This window comes from Bactrocera oleae, chromosome 2 (assembly GCF_042242935.1).
Source record: "Bactrocera oleae isolate idBacOlea1 chromosome 2, idBacOlea1, whole genome shotgun sequence".
In the NCBI taxonomy this organism is placed as follows: Eukaryota; Metazoa; Arthropoda; class Insecta; order Diptera; family Tephritidae; genus Bactrocera; species Bactrocera oleae.
The window spans coordinates 64,849,621-64,875,868 of record NC_091536.1 but is presented as its reverse complement, the minus strand read 5'-3'; the positions used below and the strand labels follow the sequence as shown (position 1 = coordinate 64,875,868).

The 26,248-nt window shown below is 33.6% G+C and overlaps 1 protein-coding gene across 5 annotated transcripts in view; it reads right to left on the bottom strand.

Annotated features, from left to right (window-relative positions):
* The window catches only part of trv (trivet), a 106,594-nt gene extending 93,524 nt beyond the window's left edge, over positions 1 to 13,070 (bottom strand). For 3 of the 5 annotated variants that reach the window (XM_036368736.2, XM_014234181.3, XM_070105502.1), the window contains exons 1-2: positions 12,649 to 13,070; positions 7,506 to 8,585 (exon numbers count right to left, since the gene is read on the bottom strand). In XM_036368736.2, the coding sequence (XP_036224629.2) occupies positions 7,506 to 8,049 (544 nt within the window). In that variant the 5' untranslated portion in view covers positions 8,050 to 8,585; positions 12,649 to 13,070. The remainder of the gene's footprint in view (positions 1 to 7,505; positions 8,586 to 12,648) is intronic. The other 2 variants (XM_070105501.1, XM_014234182.3) reach the window with 2 other exon arrangements.
* Between the last annotated feature and the right edge of the window lie 13,178 nt (positions 13,071 to 26,248).

Here is a 26,248-nt window from a genome sequence, read left to right as displayed (position 1 = left end):
GAGCGTATAAACGGAAATAATACCATAGTCCCATGTATATACTTTATCACGTAGAAGAGTAGAAAAAAAAATTTAAAAAAAAATCGCATTAATTAATGAAAGCGACAACGAAAATGCATATGTGTTTAACCAAAAGCAAAAATGCGTTGACAAGAGTTAGGCGTGAGCAGAGACTTGTACAAAAGTAAAAAAAAATTAAAACAAAAAATAAAAAACTAACGCTAACAGGCTGTTGAAAAATGTGCGCCGTTTGTATTAATTAAACATTATTTTAATTTTTTTTGTGGCACTTAAAACCGCACAACCGCAACAGCAGGTATTTTGTTTGAAACAAAAGCCAACAAATTTATATAGAACGCACTTTCACATAAATAATTTAATTTTTGAAATACTGTGGAGAATTAAATTTTAACCATAGACTTTATAAAATATATGGTGAAATACAGTTTTGCAGAAATTTCTTTTTAACTTCTATTAAAGCTTAATGTTTAATGCCGGGCTCGTGAGTAAACCGAACAAAGAGCATGTTCCACCAATAATTATTTCTATCCGTTTTTGTAGAACCATTTTTGCCATAGCATTTTCAATTAATATTTCAGCAGCAGATTTGAGCTGGCATTAGTTGTTTGAATTGGTGTAAGCAAAAAATTGAGCTGAAATGCATTTAATATTTACTCTACTATTGATTTCAATTTTGGCCAAAAATTTAGTTTAATAACTACCGCTGAAGCAGCTTATGGACTTAAATGCATCTAAGCTTGTAGTTGTAAGCACATGCTATGCTTCAGCCAGCTGCTGACGTAATTATTGCTCAAATACTCATAGCTGTGTGCGTAAGTGCTAATGTGGTAATGTTGTTGTTTCTGTATGTGTGTGGCATATCAAAAATTAATTTCTAACCAATAATAATCTAACATTTGAATTTTAAATAAGGCGATTAATATTTAATCAACTATTATCGAAAACATTTCATTTCATATATAATATTTAAAAAAATATACAAATGAACTGCTGAGTGTATAAAAGGTACATATGTTTTACATATCTATATGTATATAAAAAGATATATAAATGTATATAAAGTCATGTGTATTTATATATTTATACATACATTTGTTTAACATTTTCTACCAATGGGAAATACTAAATAGTTGCTGTCCAAATATTATGTAATATGTGTACAAACTATGTATACAATTTTCACTTATATCTATATATATGAATACACATGCACATGTAAATAATGCAAAATCGAAATTTTTGCAATTTTTCTCCTCTATACTATCCCTACCTAGATCTGCGCGTGCTACTCTCTTTTCTACTCTCCCTCCACATTCACTGTTAGTTTATCGCTTACTCACTCATGAAATTGCAAAAAATCACAGTCACCCACACATGCGCACATACATAAAAAATCATATACTAACACTACAAATACATTCCTAAACGTTTCCATTTAAATACTGCAAAATGAATACGCAACAATACTTTTACAGTCGTATACATATGTATATATGTTTGCACATATACAAATATATGTGTTTGTATGAATTTATCGTATTCACAAAAATCATTGAAGTAGAAAATGTCATTGTCCTGAGCATCATAAATTTTATACTTCACTGCAAATGCATGTGTTAGCAGAATATGTGAAAATAAAATAATATAATGATCGTAAAATGTTGGAATATACTTGTATGCTCGTATTTATATATACTCGCAAATGAAATAAAATTTAATATTTGTTATTTTTGTAAGTTTTGCTGACTTTTCGTATGCAACGTGTAATCAAATATGAAAAAGTTGGAATTATAGTGAAAATTGTGATAGTAAAAATTTAAAATAGTAAAATATATTTGAGATATGTTAGCTTTAAGTGAAAAATAATATCTACATAAAAGCCAGGTATGAATAGGTGAAAATTTTTTACCTTCCGCAAAAAAGAGAGGTCTTTAGGTATTTGACTGTTAGCTGTTGTAAGAAGTTTAAAAATAAGAAATAATATGAAATAGCTTTTGTTTTCATCTTTCGACGAGTTCCGGAACAAATATTAATTTTTTATAACATGCAGATCATAATATGGGTATTCGCTAACATCTCAAATAGTTAACAGTAAAAATTTAAATGTTAAATGGAATATTACCTTTATAAAAGGACACTAATTGTGTTGCAATCTAAGAATGTTTTAGCAGCTATTTAGTTATTTGTCTTGAGGGGTTATATACACTAGCAAGTTAGAAAAATTGCGTTCTTCGATGTTTTCTTAAAATAATAAATAAAAACAGTGCGCATTTACAGAACTAAATGCATTTAATAATTGGTCATCATTAAAAAAAATAGCAGAGATTTCACCATTTTAGACAATAAAGCATGGCAAGATCTTGAAGATAGCAGGTCAAATAAAAAAACATTTCCCGATATCGACGGTTTTTAGACGGTTGTTTATATACAAACATAGTATACCCTGTTTAGGGTATAAAAAAGAAAAATCGATCGTACTACTACAGCATGCTCAACTAACAAAGCCCGAAGACCGAAGTCATAGTTATAATAGAGTGCATTTAGAAATTCGAAAAGTTATGAAACAAATCGAATATGGTTATAGAATGTCTTTCTTAGAATAGTCGAGTATGCACAAACACAAAAATTGTATAATGTGTGTATGGTTTATAGAAAATGCGCGACCTTGAAATTTGCAATATCTATATTATATTAAGAAAATTCGTAGAAAAGGTCTTCCCAATAGCTACCAGCAATTTTATTATCAGTAATATTGTTATTTTAGCCCCAATTTGTCCAATCGATTTATATAGACAGCTTACATCTCATATGTCAGTCAATATCCTTACATTGCAAACAATATTTCTTGCTGTTGCACCATGCAGAAACTCTTAGACACTCTTCATATTACTTATATAAATAAAAGTACGAGCTGACCAATCTAACGGTATTTTTTTTTACAAAAAATAAAATCTTCTATACATGTACATATACACAGACACATTTCATAGAAATTTTTAATATTTGTTGCAACATGTCGCATCAACAAGCACATGCTGTCAGCTTGCTAGCAGCAACTACTACAACGGACAACACTTCGCACTCGACTGCAGCACTTACGCAACGATAGCAAAACACTTACGCACTGAAGTTTACAAATATTTACTAGCTAGCTATAACGAAGATATTTCTTAAAAACTTCAGTACAATATCTGGAAGCTTTTGTGACTCTTATTCATATATATATATATATATATATATAGTGAAATATCTTCGTTATAGCTATGCTATGTAGATGTGTGAGTTTGTACTCGTATGTGAGTAAACTTCGATCAAGCAACATTTTGGTCACTACTCTACTCAATGCTCAATAGCTGGTTGACAGCAATTTACTGCACAAGTGTATTTTAAAGCCAACAGCTGCTGGGAGATAATATTATATAACAATGTATATGTGTGTGTATAAAAGTTTTTTGCTTAGCTTTTTATGCATTTGTAAACATGTATTTATTGACAGATTTTGTTGTCCCTTGCAGCAGTTTATTGATTCTCTTCGCAACGACAAAAGACAACAAGAAATGCCAGCAGCAAGAGCAAATTTTGCATATAAGTAATAAACTTGTATAAACAAATGATTGCGTTGTGTGTATATACCTGTGTGAATCTCAAACATATGTATGTACAGTTCTGTATTTGTATTGGTGAGTAAACAATTTCAGTTTCAATTTCAAGTGCAATCACGTCAAGCATCGAAGAGCAAAGCGATACACATGGCATTATGCTAAATTTTTATAAGCACTCAAGCAGAGCCTCTACCAAGAAAAAGAAGGGGGAAAAACGGCAGCATCAAGAACGGAGTAGCCAGTAATATGTTTACCAGAAAAGTCGTGCAAAGCCAATGAAGGTTGAGCGTCTACCAGAATTAAGCTGATATGCTGACTACAGCTCCTCCGCGTTTGACAAAAGCTTCCCTAAACTCTAACCTATTACCCTCAAGAAAGTGTGTCTGTGTATGGGTGTACTTGTTTACTTGCACGTCGAGCAGTTGCTATGCATTAAATCCCATTGAACTGCAAATTAAATTACCGTTAAGCATCAGTCTGGCATGCTTTAGCTAAAGCAGAAAGCATTCGATATCTATACAGTTACTTAAATTTATATATGAACCATATAGTAGTGTATGTAATAAGTAGTGTTGCGCAGACAAATGAAATTGAAACCTACTCGCTAACGGCAGCAGCGCTCACTCTTTTATATGCCGTTGGCCTCTTTCAATCAAATTTTTGTTCAATTTTTTTGTAATTTTTTTTTTTCTTTAACATTTTGTCATTTCCTGCTGCCCACACACTTGCCGTTGCCTTACTTGCCTCACACACAAATCTATTTCGTTAGGTTTCGATCTGTTTCGGTCTGCGCTGGACTTGCTGACTTGTCTGCTCTTGACTGGCTTTCACTTGCTCTCAAATGCTTTCACCAGCTTTTCTTTATCAATATCTGGCGCTGTCCGCCACCCGCATGCTGCGCGCTACTTCAGCGTCTTCGCCTTGCTTACCGTCATAGTTTGCTGCCACTTTTGACTTCGGTTTTTCTTCTTTGTTTTGTTTACTTTTTTCCTCCCTCGCTTTCTACCCTGTTTACTTGGTTATTTGTTTTCTTATTTTCTTTGGGAATTGTTTTCGTTTGTCTTTCGTTAAGTTGAAGCAACCGAGCATCCAAGTAGTATGCTTGCCACTTATTCCAGCTATTGATGCCAGGCCAACGCTAATGCCATTGCCAACAAAATCAGCCAGATTCGTCCCAGACACCCCCAAAATCAATAGCATCTGGAAATCGACAATAATTTCAAATTGATTTTCGTTTACTTTTCCACATGTCAGGCAAGCCAAACAGTCAGTCAGCCAAAGCGCTGTACTTGCAACAAACAGAAAAATATAAGAAAATATGTGAGTTTGCGGGTAATTTTACAAGTAAGTACGACCGTGGGCACCTTTTGGGGCCTCTTTTTGTAAAAGCCGTTAGATTCCACCGCTACTGGTGGCTAGTGGTGGGTATGCCACGGTAAGCAATCACAGTTTGGGTTTACAGGCATTTTGGCATCAGTTGATTTAACAAATATTACTTGTACGTGAAATTCTAACAGATTTTAATCTGCCATTTGGGTAGCTTATTTTTGTTTATGTGTGTGGGTACTTATATACAGCCGATATGGTTTCATGGCGCACTTTAAGTATTTAGTAAGGCTTTATATGCAATTTGTTGTATGCTACTCAGCTATAAAGACGAAGTAATGCTGTATTCATTTGGTTCGACAACTTGTTTCTTAAACAGTCGTACCATAAATTTTAGGTGACATACATATCATTTAATTATTTTGAACTTACTCTTGGTAAAATTATTTTATAATTTTCCACGAATATTGCGCGAGGATGTGGGTTCGTCAATATATATCGATTTCCATCGAAATGCCGTCTTTCTTGCTTAATTACACTCTGAACAGGGTGTATTAAGTTTGCCATGAAGTTTGTAATACCCAGAAAGTAACGTCGACAACGCTATAAAATATATACATAAATGATCAGCATGATGAGCTGACTTGATTTCGCCATGTCCATTTGAACCTGTCTTTTCCTCACTAAGAAGCTGCTCATTTGTCGGAACGGCCGATATCGGAGCAATTTTTATATGTGTACATTATATAATTACATAAATTGATAAACCACATGAGTAGTGCAACAATTTTCAACTAAGTGAATAAGAATATATGCACCAAATATTTGTTTGTAGATAAACTGGCAAAAGCTTATTTCCAAATTACTTTAGAGGAGCACTAGTGTCGGTACAACCAAAAAAAAAAAACAATTGGTGGATTAAGCACCATAATACGATTAATCGTATTGGTTCAATCTTAAATACTAAACAAGGGGAAATCGAATGTTTTCATTTCCTCAAATAAGTATAATGCAACATTAGAGGAAAAACACTGAGAGTTCAGAGACAATCAGAGTCCTCATGATAAGGGAAGTGAACAATTTTTATCTTATTTTTCAGGATTGTCGTACTTTATTTTATTGAACTCCAACATCGTGGAAAACGTGGCATTGAACTCCAATCTGTGAAAATTCTTCCCAAACCCGTTATTTAAAATTGTATACATATATCTAAACAGGTAAAAATGTTAACCGATCTGAATAATTTCAGCAGTGATTGCAACATTGCCTTGAGCAATAATCCATGCCAAAGTTCTTGAAGATATCTCCTCAAATAAAAAAGCTTTCCCTACAAGCACTTTATTCCGATCGTTCAGCTTGTAGGGCATCTATATGCTATAGAGGTCTGATATCGGCCGTTTCGACAAATCAACAGCTTCTTGGTGAGAAAAGGACCTTTGCAAAATTTCAGATCGATATCTTTAAAAAAAAAAGGGACTAGCTCGCGTATATACAGACAGACAGACGGACATGGCTAAATCGACTAAGCTCGACACGCTGATAATTTATGGTATATATATACTTTATAGGATCTTTGGCGTTTATTTTTTGGTGTTACAAACATCGTGGCAAACTATATACACCTGAACAGGATATAAGAGGGTATATCTATGAAATTTGCATTACTTAGAAGGTTATCGCAAATATTATTCGAATTTGTTTTGGTTTGGTTCTATCTTGGAGATATAATATTTTCTGAGTTTTAGTAACATAGCCTACAATTTGCTAGAATGTCGAGAGTAATTTCACTGCTGGTTAACACTATAAGAACAGGTGGGTTATGAAGCGACTTTCTTTTTCAACTGTGACGAGTAACATACCTCTGAGAGAGCACTTGACATCTATCATATTTTTACGTATATGTTCAACAAATAACTGCAGAATAAATGTAAAACAAAAAAAAATATTGGAAAGCGGAAGTATAATTTTAAGGAATTACTCATGAGAAATGTTTCAATTCTGGAGTAAACAAAATATTCTGGAAATCCAAACTTATACTATACATATTTATAGTATTTTGTACCATGCGATATTCATACTGAGAACCACTACATACTTATAAGAATGTGGTACCAGCTGTCACATAACAGTTTAATATTGTTCAGATTCAGTAAGAAAGCATTTTAAAGCCAATTTCAGCGATTAAAAAGTATTTAAAAATAATGAAGTCATTAATTTGATTATTTTGTTATCATTAGTTAGTAGTTAAATATATCCAAGTAATCAAAAGTTTTCTTTACAGAGTATAGTCAATTAAATGTTATGCCATAAAAATTATTACAAAATTTATTAAGTGGACAGTTACAAATAAATTTAATATGGATGTTAAAATAAATGGGTCAATAACGGAATCTATTTGTGACAACACTTATATTACAGTGAACATAAAAGTTGAATCGTTAGGTTTAATATTTTCAAAGCAAACTTTATAGAAGCAGTTAACAACCACATTTATACCCTCCCCCCCTTAAAGGCTATATCAGGCGGTGCCCAACCGCTCCCTCTCGCACCACTCACCTTGCTTTGGCGAACTGCTGCTCATCACCTGCTGCGGCGATTGCTGCTGCGAGTGTATCTGATATTGCTGCTGTTGTTGTTGTTGTTGCTGCTGCTGTTGCACTGCAACGCAAGCCTGCTGCTGGGCCACACAAGCAGCTGCTGCAGCAGCGGCTGCAGCCTGTTGCTGCTGATGGTGTTGAGCCACAGCAGCGGCGGCAGCTTGTTGCTGCTGTTGTTGTGCCACTACAGCAGCTTGTTGTTGCTGATGCGCCACTTGTGCAGCCTGCTGTTGTTGTTGTTGCTGCTGCTGTTGCACAACAGCTTGTTGATTGGCTGACATTTGCTGAGCGGCAGCAGCCTGTTGTTGTGCCTGCTGTTGTTGTTGCTTACTAACAGCAACCGCAGCGCTACTCTGATGATGGGACTGCTGCATATGCGATTGATGAATGGTCAGTAGTTTGGTCTCGTAGGGCTTGGCATGCGGCGCACCCACCGACAGTGGTTGGCTGCTGATCGTCATTTGTGCTGTGGCTGGCATCATGAGAGTCGGCATCGCCAACATGTTTACTGGATCGTCTGCGGCGGCGGTGGCGGTTATTGTGGCAATTTGTTGTTTAATGTTGGGCCGCGCGATTTCGAATTTTGTTTGATTTGGTGTTAGTTTTTGTATTTAACTCTTATTAGTTGTTGATGTGCTTTTTATCCTTTTTGGTCAGACGCGGTTTGTTTGGTTGAGTTTCGCGAGAAACAGAGACTTGTCGCGAAATTTTGATTTCTTTCTCGTTGGTTTACTCGGAGTCAATGATTTGTTTTTATATTTTGTCTAATAATTTTTATTTATCTTTAACAATTTGTATACTCTTGATGCATTGATTTTTTGATGTTACAGATATTTTTAATATGTTTTTGTGTATGAAACCGAACTGCTTGGATGTTTTCTGTTGTTCTAGGAGCATCTATGCTTTAACGAGCGTAAATTGTTGTTTTTGTTAAAAGTTAAACTTTTTTGCTTAAATTCTTTAATGATTTCCACTATATAAATCTGACATGACATTCACTTATCACAGACCAATAATTCTAGTTTCCCACTAAATTTTCCTTAATATAAAATGAATCTGAAGTACGTAACATGCATTAATAAACCTATTTGAAGTGGCTTTGAAGTGAGAGAAGGTCTTTTTAATGCTGAATAAAAGTTGGTTTAAACCTGATTTTATAAAGTACATACCTAGTAAATTTGTTTTGAACTAATTACAATACCAAAAATACATTCAGCGAGTTTGAAAAATTTGCGGGTATTTCATGGTAGTCCACTACTGACAGAGGTTCTAATGACTGTTAAGCGTGTCTAAGTAGGGTGGATCAAAATTTCTTTCTGGGAGGATGGATCTTTTCTTCCACCATATTTTTAATATTGATGCTTAATTTTTTAAACGATTCTCAGACACTGAACTTCATTAAAAATAAACAGTGGGGTAAATTCGTAGATGTCAATTGATATTTAATTTATTTTTATAACTGATGATGATGTTCCTAGATTTATTAAATATAGTTCAACACATATATTATATTTTTTAAGTATGTGAATTAGTGTTTAAAAATAAACAAAGTCTTCATGATCGATTTGTGGAGCGCATTTTTCACGTTTGTAACACAGGTTGGATACACGAGCAGCTTTAGACACAGTATAGCTATCTCGCAAACATGGATTTGCAAATACAATACTTTTGACAGGGTGAGCTATTATTTCCAGAACTCATAAAAATTGTTAAAATATGACCTATAAAAGGGAGATAAAGTCTTAATTTAGACGGTTAGATGGATGCATAGAATTTCCTTTCGTAAAAATATTATTGACATAACTAAATGATAGTGTTGAATGGAGGCAATTGGGCTCAAAGCGAAGTAGATGTGAAGAAACCGCATAAAAATATGTCGTATTTTAAAATTAGGCTAATCTTTAAAAAACTACTAACTCATTTGATCAGCGCCCAAGGGTCAAGGCACTGTTTGTCATTAACATGTACTAAGCAATATGTCTGACGTAATTTGTATTTGTGATAGCTTTGACTTTTTAAAGTTGTACAAACTAGAATTTAAACTGGCGTTAAGACTACTTTGAACCATCCAAGATATCGAATATAAAGTTTTTTCTAAATTATGTTGCATAGAACAGGCAAATAAACGTCAAGGAATATGTACATCAATAACACCTTCTATCATAATCGTCATGCAGATCCGTAAAGCAACAGAAATTTGTTTCAACAGAGCTCGCAAGCTATTAAGAATACGCTGCAAAATTAAACTAATTTTAGAGTAGCCGAATTAAAACCATGTTTATTTAAAAGAATTTATAAATCTAACTTAAAGTCCTAGAATAATTTAGCCCTCAAAATATATCAGGGGCCATGGTTAGATACTTAAAAGGCTGGCACAACCATGCAATTACTCATTTATAGATATTTTTTATTGACTTCCGTGTCAACTGAGTTGCCTCTATACTTTTAATTTTTAAAGATACTCACGCACCTTAAAAAAAGCAAAATGATTTTCTGCAGAAAATTATTTTTTGGTGGACTACATTAAGTAACTACCCCTCCTGCCTACACAGCGAGATTCACGGCGTCAATTGCCTGCTACTTATTTTAATATTTACCTATTCTAATGAGTTTCTCAGATTTCTTCCAAATTTTGCAGCACACACTTAAATTATATGTATATGGTTAAAAAACACAGAAGCACTCACAGCTATTTTTAATTAACTCGTTATACATATATATCTATACCCCACTTTCTCACCTCATCTCTTATTTACTAACAGATACGGAAATAAAACGTATGTTTACACTGCTCACGCACACACATGCACAAGAAGGTAAATACAGATAAAAAGCTCACACAACAAACTAAGAAAAATTATATAAAATAAGTAAACAAATAACAGCAACTCTCGCCATCGTCTGCGAAACTTCACTGTCTTCGTCTTAAATTTTCGCCTTCGACAGACCTTGCACGCAATTTGCGCTGTTATGCCTTTATTATGCACTTAATTTTCACACAAAAGCCAAAAAAAAAACCTTAAATAGGAATTCATTTAATGACTTTTCTGCTTCTCCACGAAGCTGCAAGTAGATTCAGCTACAGATTCGTTTTACGATCGTGCACAAAAGAAGTTATGAGAATAAAGCTAAAAATATACATCAATGAAGATATTTTACATTATATGTACAGCTAGTTATATGTAAAAATATATGTATATATAATACATATAAATACCTTTGTAAAATTATATACTAAACTTTATATACAGCTCACTCATGCGTTTCGTCCTCTTCAATGGGCGTGTATGAGTGTACATAATTTCTCCGGCTCGGAGTTTTTGCGTATCTTTATGTATATGAGTATGTGTATTAGTATGTCAGCAGCTGAGAAAATCGATTTCATTTATATGCAACTCGACATAATCCTAAAATCATGTAAATGCGGAAATTAAAGCTGAAACACGCAAACACACAGATGTTTGTAGTTATTACTGGTTTTAGTGGGAAAGTTATTTAATGGTTCTCTTAGACACTGGTAATATTTAAATTATAGAAAATAGTTCGCAAAATATTTTGTTCACAAGTTATGCATTTTTATGCGAAATGAAAATTTTTCTGACGTAAATACTAAGCACTCATACAGTGTTTTTTAATATTTTAATTGCGGAGATCAAGAAATCATTTTGAGTTTTCGGGATTTAAAATTTGCGCTTTAAGATTTTAGTGTCATAATTGTTTTTGCATATAAAGGCTTAGTTCAGATGATGATTTTTCTATCTCAATCTTAGAATATTGATACTCAAATTGTATCGTAATCGTATTCTTCATATGCATATTTATAAAAAAGAAGTTAAACTACTTTAAATTTTTCTTGTTTTAAATTGTTGAGTTTTCTTTTAGCAACATGCCTTTAAGCGCTCTCGACTAATAAATTAAAAAAAGTTTATTTTGAAGTAATAACTTATTCTTTTACTCTCATTATCAAAAAGTTTTACTAGATCTTCATCCTCTAGCCACTATAATAAAAAAATACTGAGTATATTTCAAATGTTCAGCGTATATTACTTTATTGCTTATTAACTAGCTCAGAAGTTCTGCCACTTATTTAGATAATATTATTTTAAATTGTATTGTCATAAAAGTTATACAATTTATATATATTGTATTTGGTTTTCATAGAGTTTATCACAAGTTTGATTAGCTATTAGCTACATTAGAGGGGCAAAGATTTTTACAACAAAAACAAAAAATTAATAAAATAAAATAAATAAATTTTTTAAATTATAATTATATTGTATAAATTTTTTTAATAATTAAGTTTAATTACTTTTTATTTTTTATTATATTTTTTAATGCATTGGTATTAAGTTAAAACTTTTAAAGTAATTATTAAAATAAAATTAAGCTATTATTTTTTGCCTACAAAAAGTCTTCCAACAAACTTGTTTCTAATTTGTTAATTTATTTTAAGCTATTTTTTTTTGTGTTTTGATTTCTATATTGTTATAACTTTTGAAGCGGCTCAATAAGTTTTGTAATTCACCAAAAATATATGTGGTTTAAAAACCTAAAATTGTAAAATTAATAATATATCTTTAAAGAAAAAATATTTATTTATGTACTTAATTTATTTTTAATAAAAAATTAATTACATGTATGTAATAACTTCAAGCATATATTTAATAATTACTTAAAACAAACTGATATCATAAAGAACCGTACAAAAGGTCTCTTATTATTTCCATAACGAATTTTTCATAAATTACCTTAAAGAAATGCGATTTATTAGCAAGTGGCTTAACTTATGTATTTCTATATTAGCTGCAATTTCTCACACTGCCTTAACTTCCTACCCACTCAAGACACTACACATATTCATTGTTTATAAATTTAAGCAATTCAAAGTTTACATAACACTAAAAATACACATCTACACACACATACCTACATACAAAGATACTAACAATATATAGAAAATGTTAGCTTACTTAGAACGAACACTTGCATTAAAGTGTGTTTCACTTTCTTCCAGCCACTTCAAGGCACAAATACTTATATATTAAAATACAACAACAATTAAGCAAAATTATTTCAAATTTTTTTCAAGCACGCCAACTTACACCTTTCACGAAATAATGTTTAAAATAATTTTAAACGATTTTTTGTGGGTTTTTGTTTCCTGCAAATTTTTGATTTCTCGCAAATTGTCGCGTTTCAGCAAAATTCACTAAGTATGTATACGATAATGCTTGTGTTGTTTTATTATATTTTATTAAAACGCTTTGTTTTTATAAGCAAATTAACTTTTTGTTTTTATGTCAAAAAAGGGGGGACTTTTATATCGTCGTTTGATTTCCTTTCTTTTCGCTTCTTTTGATTTACAATATAATTTTCTTTTTTTTTTGTGTTGCGCTTTGGCTCTTTTAATGCTTGCTGGGGCTAACTTTATATATTTGGTTTTGGTGAGACTTGGCTTCAATTGCTGCTTCTTCTCAAAAATTATAATAACAACTTAACGACAATGTAACGAATATCCTTTCTTTACGAGGACACAATTCAAACTGAATGCGAAGTTCCGAAGTCGCCTTCACAAATACTCAAAATCGCGAGGACGAAGCGTTGACGCTGCCAACTGCTGGTCGGCCGCTGTCAACGTAGCTGTCGGCAGCATGCAACACATCGTTTTCGAATTTCAAATTTCGTTTTAGTGGCGGCGGCGGCAAAAACGCCATAGTAGTGGCCATCATTTGTTGGCGGCATAATCCTATACGTGGCTTACGAGCGTGGCAAGTACGAGTCGCATGCAATGTCGTTGGCAGCGACGTCGCTAAAAGGCTCGTCATCCTTTCAAGCAATGCTCATTCGCTTAGATTCACCGTAAATGGGGGGCGCGGGGAGGCTTTCATATTGGCAATTTGACATGCAATTTTAATGTGAATGTCTTTCGACTGTAAGTTGGTCTCTCTATTTCTTCCACGCTCTCACAATAATACACTCTTCGAAAACACGCACCCAAGCAAGCGCAATCGTTTGTTTCGAATACTGAAAGTATTCTTTCAGTGTTTCGCAAATTCTCGTTTGTGTCGCACGATTCATTACGGCCGAAACACTATGCACATTGGCGCTTGTGAACTTTAGTTTCGTATTGGTTGCGAGTACTGGCGCTGTCGTTGTGTTGAATTGTAGCTTGTACTCGGTTTTCGATTATGCGAATAATATTTCGAATTCGCAGCTGGTTCGTTACTTTACTAATAACGGTATTTTTACTATTATCGGTGGTAGCGGTTTTCGAATTAAGAAGACTAAAGTGTTATAAAGTGTTATAGCATGACAGTTGTCGAAAATAGTTCGCATTAATCACGTAAAAATGCCTTTATGGAACAAAATAAACACTGTTATTTTGAAATCCGAAAAAATCCAAGCTTACTTGTTGGTCAATAGAAATGCTGACTGGAGTTGTATCATATTGGCAAATATATTTGTATATAAATACTAATCTATTTAATTATATGAATATAAGTGATATAATAATTTGTAATTGTAATCTGGTTATATCTATATAATAAATTCGATTATATGGGGCATTTCCCAAATATATTAATACTAAAAAAGTCCCAAGATCCAACATAAAAAAATACTTTATCTGACAGAAGAGAGCTTTAAGATATTCATTATTTTTTATTTCGACTCAATATGAAAAGTTTTGGAATTATAAATTTTAAAGAAAGTACTTCAGTATTCTTAACAGAAAAATATTTCATTTATTTTTTATGATTTTTTCTCAACTTTACTTTGAGATAAGATAATGAGTATAAATTGAATTGTTTAGACTTTTTTATAAATGAAAGGTAATAACAAATAAGTTTTTGAAATTTTTAAAATTCATAACTCCAAACTATTTAGACTCAAAAAACCGCAAAAAGAAATGTTTTAAATGAAATATTTCAATCGAATGACCCATATACATCTTTGGCGACAACAACTCGACGTCATTTTTGAATATATTCAGGTATTTTCTTACAATAGTAGCATTGACACGCTTCATACTCAAAACATTCACAAAATTGTATTGAGTCAATCCATAAGAGATTCTCTGCTATCTCTCTGATGCAAACATGATGAGTTTTAAGCAGTGTTTCTGCAACTTTATCGATGTTATCGTCATTAACAGAGGTGGGATGGCGAGTCGCATTAGGTAAATTTTCGATAACTTCACGATCTTCACTGAATGGTTAGTGCCACTCAAATACTTGTGTTTGTGATAAAGTAGATAGACTTCTCAAAACACTTCTGTGACATTTTCAATGATTGCTTTAGACACACATAGTTTCTTTCTTATTACTTTATTCAAATTTGTTTTTAAATACTAATATTTTCATGTCAAGTCCCTTTTTTTTCATAGTATCTAAAATATGGTTTCGTTCCACCCTAGCAATTCCTTATTTGTAAACATCATCTGCCACAAATTTAGTGAACCACCTTATTATAATTTAAAATGTAGTAACCGACAAACGCATTTGCTTTCAATAATTTTGTGATCAATTAAATATCCCATTAAATCGACCACAAAGCCAATAATCCACTTGAACGCCTTATGTAACACTTTTGTTTTCATCGCACTTAACTGCCATCTAATTTGCCACTTAAGCAAGTCAATTGTCTGTTAGACTTTTTTTAAAGTATGTGTGTGTAAGAATGCTGTTGCAAGCCTTCGGTTAAGTGAAGAGCAGCTGCAGCGCCGGGAAAACAAAAGAAATCCGACTCACAAGTCTCAATGAAACCACAAACAATGGAGAGTGCAATGAAATGCGATAAAGACGAGGCGAACATGGAAAGCTGATCGTCAAAAGCGCGCAGTAAGAGACCGCAAAGTAATTAAGACGAAAGGTGCAGGACATTGTAAGTAGCTGATAAAGTATCTATAAGATAAATGTGAGTGTTCATTACACATTTTACAAAGTTGTATGTGCTTAAGAAAAGCAGTTGGTGATAAGGAGGGGAAAATGTGAAAATTATTCTATTTCGACTTATGAAATATTTAGAAGAAAGCGCATATGACTGATATATATTCATATATACCACATACGTATATTAAGGTATTTTAAATAATGTAATTAAATATGTTATAACAATAACAATAACAAGCTCAACAATAGGAAAATTTAATCTGTTCTACTCACTTAAGCTAATAAACATTAATATGTAGTTGAAACAAACACATACAGATATACCTACATATTTATAGGTTTAAATTGTGTATAGAAGTAACGAACGAGACCGTGAACGAACGGTTGCAGGTTGTACGCATAGTTACACCTGGAAACAGCTTGTTGCATTATGCGGTATACAAAAATGCATTGCCCCCTCTTACTTCTGACTACACCTTTTCACTATTTTCTTGATATGTCTTTATTCGCCTAAACTGCATATTCCACTGCCGCAAGCCTTAACTGTTTGTCTGCATGAGGCAAGTGGCAAGTGCATTTGGCCGCAATATTGTACGCATATTATATGAATGCAGGCGCTTTAATGCCATCCAGCTGACGTGGCTCGCAAATAGAATGCAAGAGACGCAGACACGACCACCGGCGGTCTTTTACAAAGCGATATGTGTACACTTTCTCCATACAGATATATTTTGTTTTATTTTTACATTCACATAGGTCTCTTAGTTGTTGCATAAATCAAAAGCTCTTGACTTGTTTGATACAAAAATGCGTTGTGAAAGTGAATCGGTTTTGGAAAGGGGTTTTTCGGTGTGAAAGAAAAGAAGTGAATTGAAATATACATGTATGTAGATATATATTCAATTTGTTATTTATGTTAAGTCACATATTAAGGTTAGTTTTATGCGTCGACATTGTTGCATAAACACTGTAGCTATTAAGAGGTCAGTTTCATAGCTGTTGTTATGTTTTAGAATTCGTAGGGTACTCACCATTGTAAATGGTTGAAGCTCCTTACTTTTTAGACATACTCAGATTGTAAAGAAGAAACAATGCTCACCTCTTGCAGCTAAATAACCAATATTCTTTTTACCAAATTCAGTAGTATTATATTATATATATACTATCGTTCGACATGAAGCGCTCGCTTTGTGTCTACCGAGATATTTCGATCTCAGTCTGGCAAAAGCTGGTCAATAGTGGAGAATATTAGAGCTTTAAGTAAAAGCGTCCGACAAACTATTTAGCCACACCACGTACAAATTTGTTGCTAAGAATCTTTGCTAAGCGCAAGTAGTTCAGAGCTAAGCTCATGGGCTTTGCAATTTGTGGTTTAGCTATGACCGAGCATCCACACAAGCATATTATTAATCTATTACTAGTCTCTAACTTGATGCTAGTTTTGAGCGCTTTTCCTGCAGTCAGACTTCGTGTACTCGCTGGAAAGAAGTTTAACGATATTGAAGTGGTAGCTGCCATATTCTACTTAAAGATATTTCAAATAGCGTTAAAAATACTACATCGAATTAATGGAAGATCGGTATGATCGGTATATCTATTTTAACGTCAACAATTTTGGAAAGTCGCATTTAAGAAAAATAGCATGCCTGTTAGATGCACAATTACATAAATAGCCAATGAAGAGAATAACACGAAATTAAAAAATTTATTTGCATTAATAAATTAATTAAAATTATTACTTAAAGCAGCAGAGAGAGGAAATCAATTTTCACATTTATACTTGAGTTGAAAGCGTCGATCCAATGGTGAGTATACAGTACCTGGTCCAAAAGAAACAGGAAAGCAACGACTTTAACTGTTAGTAACTTAACAAAACCACTGTGATTACAGAAACTCACGTTAGACAAAGAAAAGAAGGAATGGTGTGTTAATCAGATAGGTAGAGAGATTGCGACATCAATTTCCGTCGATATTATACATAATACGAGTACATAGCTTCATCATCTTTTGTACCAGTAGAAAAGAGTAGATAAACTACAAAAATTATTATTGACTGGCAAAAAAAAGTTAATACAATCGAATCATTTTGCTCCCACTAATCACTGCAAAAATTTCACAAAATATTGTTTCGAGCAAAACGCTTTTAATGATAAACTAATGAAGTTAATTGAGCAGAGTGGCTACATTTCAGAAAGCTGTAATTCAAAAAATATTTTAAAAATATACATTTAATATCTTAAATATTATTTTTGAAGGTATAAACTATCGATATTTGCAAGAATAAAAAAATTAATTTTTCGAAATTTTACTGTAGGTGTGCTCCTTAAAACTATCTCCAAGCAGCTCCGATAACTACGAAAGTGAATGAATCCCATTTCCACGCCCATTTTTATATCGTCTATGTGTCTTTATTGCATTTATTTACTTACATAGCATAATCTAACCCAACCAAACATACAAGTTGAGTTTCCAACATTTCTCTCCTATCTCTTATTCGATCGCTAGAAATGAAACAAAGAATCAATATGCCCACTATAAGCATATTCGGTTCAAGCGTATGAACTAGCTTCGTAAAAAAATAAATACATACATGTAACTATGTAACTAGACTACAGCGAGTAGGACTGATAGTGTAGGTGTCTCAATATTGCCAGCTGTTACAAAATTGTTGCAGCTGCGTATGAAATGTCGACGCTGTGAAAAATTGTTCAGATTTCTTTAGTGACAGTTTTGATTGTCGGACAACGGCGACAACAACCGCAATAGCAACAACAACAGCAAGAGAGGTAGTGAGAATGGGTAACAGCAACAGAACAAAGCTGTATCAACAATATATACAAGCTTCCATAACAGCCTTATATTTGCGACCGGTCATGGATTTAACAAAGTTTTGTAGTTTAGCATTTTCCTCTGCTTCCGTTTTTACGCTTTTTTAGCAAAAAGTTTTCGCGTGTTCTGGAAAAAATAACCAGCACATGTAAATGTGTTTGTTTTAATGTTAGTGCGCATTTAGAATATTGCTATTAATGTAAGTGCGCCGTGCTGTTTTGTGGAGAAGATGACAGCATAATGCAAATAAATCAGGAGTTATGTCATTCACGCTTCTGCTCACCGACTGGCCGTCGCAGCGAGCTCGCGCTAGCCGAGATTTCTGTTGCAAATACATCTCTGGTGAAAGTTTGCAATCGCAGTTTTTTTTATTCATATATGCATGTATACATATATAAATGTAAGAGAATTGTAAGGGCACATGCAACCATACAATTTTCTTTTCATTTCCTTTCATTTTCATCTAAAGCCACTTTTTGAATTTTGGCCTGGCTATTAATTGTGTGCACAAGATAATATATTCTACACAGGTGCATTTTTGATAACATAAAAGGTATAAAATTATATTTTTTTTTTTTACTTTAATCGGTCTTTATATGGCAGCTAGATGCTATAGTATTCCGATCTGAACAATGTATTCCGATAATTGTAAAGGGAAGGACGTGTGTAAAATTTCAGATCGATATTTCAAAAACTGAACTGAGACTAAATCGACGCAGCTCGTTTCGCTAATCATTCATATATACAATTATACTTTAGATCTATGTTTCCGCCGTTTGTGGCAAACTTAATATACACTGTTCATTAGTTGTCACTATTAGTTTGACAAATACGACTTGACCGTTGCTCGTACATTTGGTTTAGTTTGAATCGCATCAAGAACATGTGTTTGGAATACATTTTCTCAGAAAAAAAAAAACTACTTAATAACCAAACCTGCTTTTTTTAATTTAATCTACCTCTCAAAAATTATCTTCTCTGGTTCTAGGCCGACATAATTGTGCTGAAATACCTATCTGTTATAAAGATGTACGAATCATATATTTTGTTAGGGAAAGTTTCATATAAGACTCTTATTTAAATTTTTAAGATATCGTAAATACCGGTCGATATATACAATATATTATACACAATTAATATAGGCTAAGGGAAGATAAGTATTACGTAGCCTTACCACAAATTCTGTAACAAAGTTTACAATGCTTACAGCGAGGAAAAATTCGCAGAAAATTATGTCATTATTATTTTTTTAATTCGTTTGCAGTATCCAGATGCATATAGGTAATAATCAGAGAGAGTTTGATTTCGCTTACTAACAATAGAGTGGGGATCTAAAGAAAATACTATGAGGCGATCATTTTATGAGCTTCTCAAAAACTTTAGTTTTTTTCTTATATCAAGAATGTTTGATCGGTTTTTCCAAACGTCTACAGTTGATGACAGAAAGAGAAGTGCTCGTACTTACGTGGTTCGGAAAAATTCAGCCGAAAAACAGTTGGCGAACACACTGACAGAAAATTTTATTGAAAACAGAAAATTATGTCAAGGGAAATGGATAATTCCTACTAATTCCAAAGCTTATTAAAATTAAATAAAATTATGTTTTACAAATGTAAGCGGCGTTCAGTGGTCATGAAAGATCCTTTTTACAGATAAAAAAAGTTGCACTATTGAAGAAGATTTTGACAAGCAAAGTTACCAAATAAGGGCAAAAACTTTCAAAGACGATAAAAATGTTATTTCAAGAGTTGAACATGGTCACCATCCAGCTGATGTAATGGTTTGGTGGAGAGACTTCTGTAAAAGATTTACACCTATTCACTTTTCTGGTTAAAACTGGGAAAAAAGTATACCAGCAGGAGTGGTAAAACAGTTAAGCAATACGCTTTTCGATGAAGCTTCTGAAGATTCTGTTCCAGTACACAAAACAAAAACCACCCAGCAGTGGCTTGAATGCAATATTCCTGGTTTCATAGCTGCCTATGATTGGCCGTCTGGAAGTCCAGATTTTATTCCATTGGAGTACAGTTTGTAATCAAAGTTAGAGAACATGGTGTATCAATGGTAGAAATTAGGGATACCACCACCGCTTCCTATTTCCAATTTTACAAATGAGGTTTAAAATTCCAAACAAGTGGACACAATAACACTTCCACTCCTTTCATCTTGGTGAGATCAATAAAGCAAAACTACCGACCTCAACAAAAATCAGAGAAGGTCTCAACCATTTCTAATACAAACTTGACCTTTCGTAGTGCTAATAGTCGCACTTGATATACTCGTATAAAAATAAACTTAACATAGTTACGAAAAAAGCAAAAGAAGCGTCTTAAATACAACGTATGCAATCACTAAGTAAATTTCATTATTATAAGAAGCAAGAAAAAGCTACCTATTTAATTTATTGCGCTCATGACACAAACCAAATAAGCAACCATTTGTATTTACAAACTTCTATCATTGTGCCATAGATAATGATGACATTAATGTATATGTAGATGTTCGAAACCCTTTTTCATGCAACCAACCTCCCAACAGCAATGCCCACTAGGGTAACATAATGTAATATTAAAGCCCCTTCATCCAGTCACTCTGCACCGTGGTATAATGTTTGTGCTCTTACTATATACATATACATATGTATACACTTACAGCGCACTCATTAAAAACCAACGCAAATACGAATTCCATGTTTTACATACAAATATTGCCCTTAAAAAAATACCTCCACTGCCACCAGCATCGACCACCAGAACAACCAACGCTCGAACGAATGATCACAGCTAAATAAATACACACATACATACATACTAATGAACAATTTGCAGTGGAACCGTGTGTACTTATAACCCTACTTAAGGTGCAAATAAATTTACATGGCATACTCACTTTTCACCTCAGTTGGCTCGTTGCTCGCTTCGTCCACATCACCGCCAACACCGTCGTCCGTTGGCGCTGACAGCATTTCACCCCAATTGTTGTTGCGTAACGATGTTTCGAGTAGCGGAATGTTTGTGGGCAATTTTCCATTCTAGAAATTAAAACAAATAAGAAAATGGGTAATGAAAGAAAGCTATGAAACATTAACAATTTACATTACAGTGAAATGAATATATATGCTCACGAACTCACACGCACATACATACATATAAATGATGACTTGCTCTTCGCAAGATGAGAAAATTGCAGGTGGAGAAAGCGAGGCGGTGGAAAGCTCGTAAATTGCGGGTAAATTTTGTTTTAAAAAGAGATACTGATATTTAACAAGAATTAAATATATCTAATATTATATATATATAGACCCAGACCCGGCTACACCGGTTTTGTTGAAATTTTTGGGATAAGTTAACGCAACCAGAGAAGTAGTCCTATTAAGGTTTATCCACCTAAATAAATTTGAAGTATGTCCGGAGCCTATCCACATATTTTGTAGACATTTTTCAGACACGGTCTCCGAAAAAACTCGGAATGGACTCGAGCAAAGTTAGAAAAATAGCATTGGCGTCAGGTTACTACCAAAAAAATCGGTTTATTAATCAGATTTAACTCATGTCCGAAGTCTGTATTGACCATGTAGTGCGGACAATCCTTCAAAAATTAACACTAGATGGCGCCAGGTCATATAACTACTAAAAGCTGTATTTATAGTCCAATTTGGGTCATGTTAGTGACTTTCTTATACTTATCAATGTCGCGAGTGTAAAATCTGCTTAATTTTTTTGTACTATATATAACAAATCTTCAAAATATCGATTGATCGACAATTTAGTGAGTTTGTCGAAGGGTGTATCAACATATAAAATAAATATTCTTTATGAATTTTCAGAAACGACAGGTTTGTAGTTATGATTTTTTTCATGAAAAAGAATCACTTTAGTGACCTATTTTGCAAAAATTATGGTACATTAACTTTAAAGTTTTCTGTACATAATATACGTAAATTCAAAGCTCAGAAATTGTTCATCAGAACCTACTGAAAGTTGTGGAGTTGCGTAAAGAAATTTAAATATGAGGATATTTCTGTTTCCGAAAATAATTTCTGCATAAACAACATGCAATAGTTAAATTAAGTCTTCTATTACAAATATATTTCAATATCAAAACCCATTGAATTGCATTTTAAAATTTTTTCCTTTTTTTTAACTATGCATAACTTCTCTGAATTTGTCTCGATTAGCAACAAAGGTGTCTATCGTACAATTTTAATAATAGGCAGCACATCTCGAAAATCGAATTTCGCTGTCTAATTGATATTCTATATACAAGTATATAGAGACACTGTTATATTGTAACACCTTTGAGTATTTCTTCTAACCGAAACAGATCGATTCATTAAAACGAAGTCATTAATAGTAAATCTGTTTTAGGCCTGAAAACTTTTGTAAAAAAAACAGCAAAAATCATATTCAATATATTTAGGCGCTATACTGGTAACATTAAACTTCGTTACGGTCACCAAGGAAATCGGCCGTGCGTTTGTAAAACAGTTGGCTAACTCTCGATATGAAGAACTTTTGGTGAGTTGAAAATATGTAAGAAAACTTGAATCAAATATTTTGAGTTGGAGTAGTGCTTCATTTGGCTGTTTTGTAATTTATATATAAATATATATATAAAGATAATTTATAGATTTTTTTGTCCTACAGACGGCGGCAAGATGTGCACTACCACTACCCCAGACTGGATTCAATCCCAAGCAACTTCAATAATTACTTTTAATAGTGTTTGCCCTCGATTAGTATTTATTTGCAATGTCACCCCCTAGTAGAGGGCTTAAAATTTATAGGCCTCTCCGTGTATCGACTAGTCAATTGAGCAATCATTTTATGGAAGCATAAACGTCATGTCTGGTTATAAAAAGCTGCGACCTTAGTATATCCGCACTTTGAAAGCTTTACTTCCACCTGAAAGACATTTTCCCTGGAACAAAAATCGACAACTGAAAGGTGATTCATTTCGAGGTTCCCTACTTTTTTAAAGAAAAAACAAACTGTGAAAATGCGAATTTAATGGGGAATGTTTATTAAGATTCTTTGGAATATATTTTGCTAAGACTTTTTTTCAAATTTTGGCCGCGGCTACGTATCAGATGGTCCATCCGTTGATCCAATTTTCGATGGCTCGTTCGAGCATTTCGACTGGTAATTAGCGATTGACACGCGTGATGTTTTGCTCCAAGGCCTGAATCGAAGCGGGATTGTTCGCAGTGACTTACGACTTTACATATTCCCACAGGAAAATGTCTAACGGTGTGATATCACACGATCTTGGTGGCAAATCGAAAGGCCAAAAACGTGAAGTTATCTAATTGAAACCAAATATCGCGATACCGGTCGCCATTGACAGTTACGTTCTCACCGGAATCATTTTTGAAGAACTATGGGCCAATAATTCCTCAGTACGCCGATTATGCTGGCCATAAGTTGAGCGAAGAGCGCGAAACACATTTTTTACAGAACGTAAATTTTCGTAATAAAGTTGAAGGATTTGTAAACGTTGTTCAGGCGTAAGTTTTTTCATAATAAAATGTCAAATAATACTGAACAAAATTGCATGACAGCTTGACACGACTTATGCGTGATCTGTCAAAAAAGGCTATTGAAAAATGTAACTTAACTCTGATTACCAGTTTTACCAAATCTTAGTGTATATCTTAGAGACGATTTTTCCCTTAAACCTATTTCTCGTTCCAAAGTGGGATATAGTCACATAACAAATTAGAAATCACAGATTTAAGAAAGCTGTAAGCCTTAAATATATATCAACCGATGATCAAATTTGACACAAACTGACAAAAAAAATATATTTTCAAGTATTTTAAAACAAAGATTTTAAATAAAAATTTTGACTCAGCTTGAAAACTACTAAAATTGCATAAATAACAAATGTTGCATCTAAAAAATGGTCGATATGTATTTTAAATTATTTATAAAGCATTTAGTTGAGTGCCCAAACTTTAAAAAGCCTTCAATGGCTCAAAACCACGAAAAACTATTTTCATATATTCTACCTATACTCAGAATGTGTTGTTTTTAGATTCCTTCGAAGAATATTCCGAATATTTTCCTTTCAAATTATTTTAGAATCGCTTCAAATAGTTCTACAAAAACTTCTAATATTTGAACAAACCAACTGCTGTTATAAATTAAATTATTTCGCATTTATTTAATTCTTTGATACCCTTTGTAGAGAGTAAAACAACTAGAACAAGTAAGGAAGAGCTAAGTTCGGATGTAACCAAACATTTTATACTCTCGCAAAGTCAAATGGTATACTCGTTTGAGATTTCTTTGTGGATTGGCTGATATTTTCGGTAAAAGGTCAACTATAGGCACTGGGGTCCACATATTTAGTACTTAGGGGCTTGAACAGTTTTGGTTCGATTTAGACAATTTTTGGTCACAAGGTGGCATACTTTAATTGCATTATTCACGCAAAGTTTTACCTCGATATAATCATTGTTACCTGATTTGCATAGTGGAAAGTGAAAGAATCAAGTGGTATTTAAAATGGTGTCATAAGGAAAATAGGCGTGGTTGTAATCCGATTTCGCCCATTTTCGCACTATGACATAGAAACATTAAAAGAACGTTGTGCACCGTTGAGCAGATCTCAAGATATGGGTTTTCAACTAAAAGTGGGCTGTGTCACGCCCACTGACTAATTTTGAACGCGGTTCCTATAAAGCCAATTTATACCATCTCAGGGATAAAATTTAATGTCTCTGGCGTGTTTAGTGCTTGATTTATCGCGCTTTTAGTAGTTTTTAACAGTACCGTTATATGGGGAGTGGGCGGAGTTGCCACCCGATTTCAACTATTTTCACAACGTCAATAGAAGTGCTAAAAACATTTGCTTCCAGTGAATTTTGTTATTATAGCATTAGCGGTTTAGGAGATATGCACATTAAACCTATTAGAGGCGGGACCACGCCCAAAAAAAGTTTTAACTGCAGATGCCCCTCCCTAATGTGATCCTGTGTACCAAATAGCAGTCTTGTATCTTATTGCGGAGCTTAGTTATGGCAAGTTATTTGTTTTTGATTAATGGCGTTTTGTGGGCGTGGCAGTGGTCCGATTACGCCCATCTGCAATACCAACCGTCTCACGGTACCAAGAAACATGTCTACCAAGTTTCATAAAGATATCTCAATTTTTACTCAAGTTAGAGCTTGCACGGACGGACAGACGGACGGACGAACGGACGGACGGACAGACAGTCACCCGACTTTCAACTCGTCTCTTCATCCTGATCATTTATATATATATAACCCTATATCTAGCTCAATTAGTTTTAGGTGATACAAACAACCGTTAGGTGAACAAAACTATTATACTCTGTAGCAACAGGTTGCGAGAGTATAACAAGAAAAAAGCAAACAAACACTTTGATTCACGGGTAACAACCGCTAATACCATTAGCAGCTGTTAGTGACACAAAATAAAACGACCGCTTGAACAAAAACACCAACAACGCATAACTGCATAAGCAAAATGAAGCCGGAGAATGAAAACAAATAACCAAAGAATGCAACAGACAAAATCAAAATTGCTCAATAAACAATTTTCATTCGAAATGAGAGCAAACGAGAGATGAAATTTCCAAATAACGAACAAAAGTTAAAATATGCGAAAGTGAAATAGTGGGGAGTTGCACATAAAAAATAAATAATATTAAGGAAAACAAAACAAAAGCACTTGGCAATGGCAGTGGAAGAAAGCTATGGTAGATTAGAGCGCTGCTGGAAGACAGGAAATATGCTTTAGGTCAAATATCTGCAATGGCGAACCGCAAACGCCCTTCAAACGCCCTTCAAACGCCTGCTCATTTGTTTCCAACGACACACATATATACATACATTGCTGTACATAATTTACATACGCACACAGGCACATACATTTATCAGCAGCGAAGACACCGTGACAAAAGCAGCGCAGGAGGAGAGCTGCCAGGCGGCAAATGAATTTGGTTAATGTGCACATTA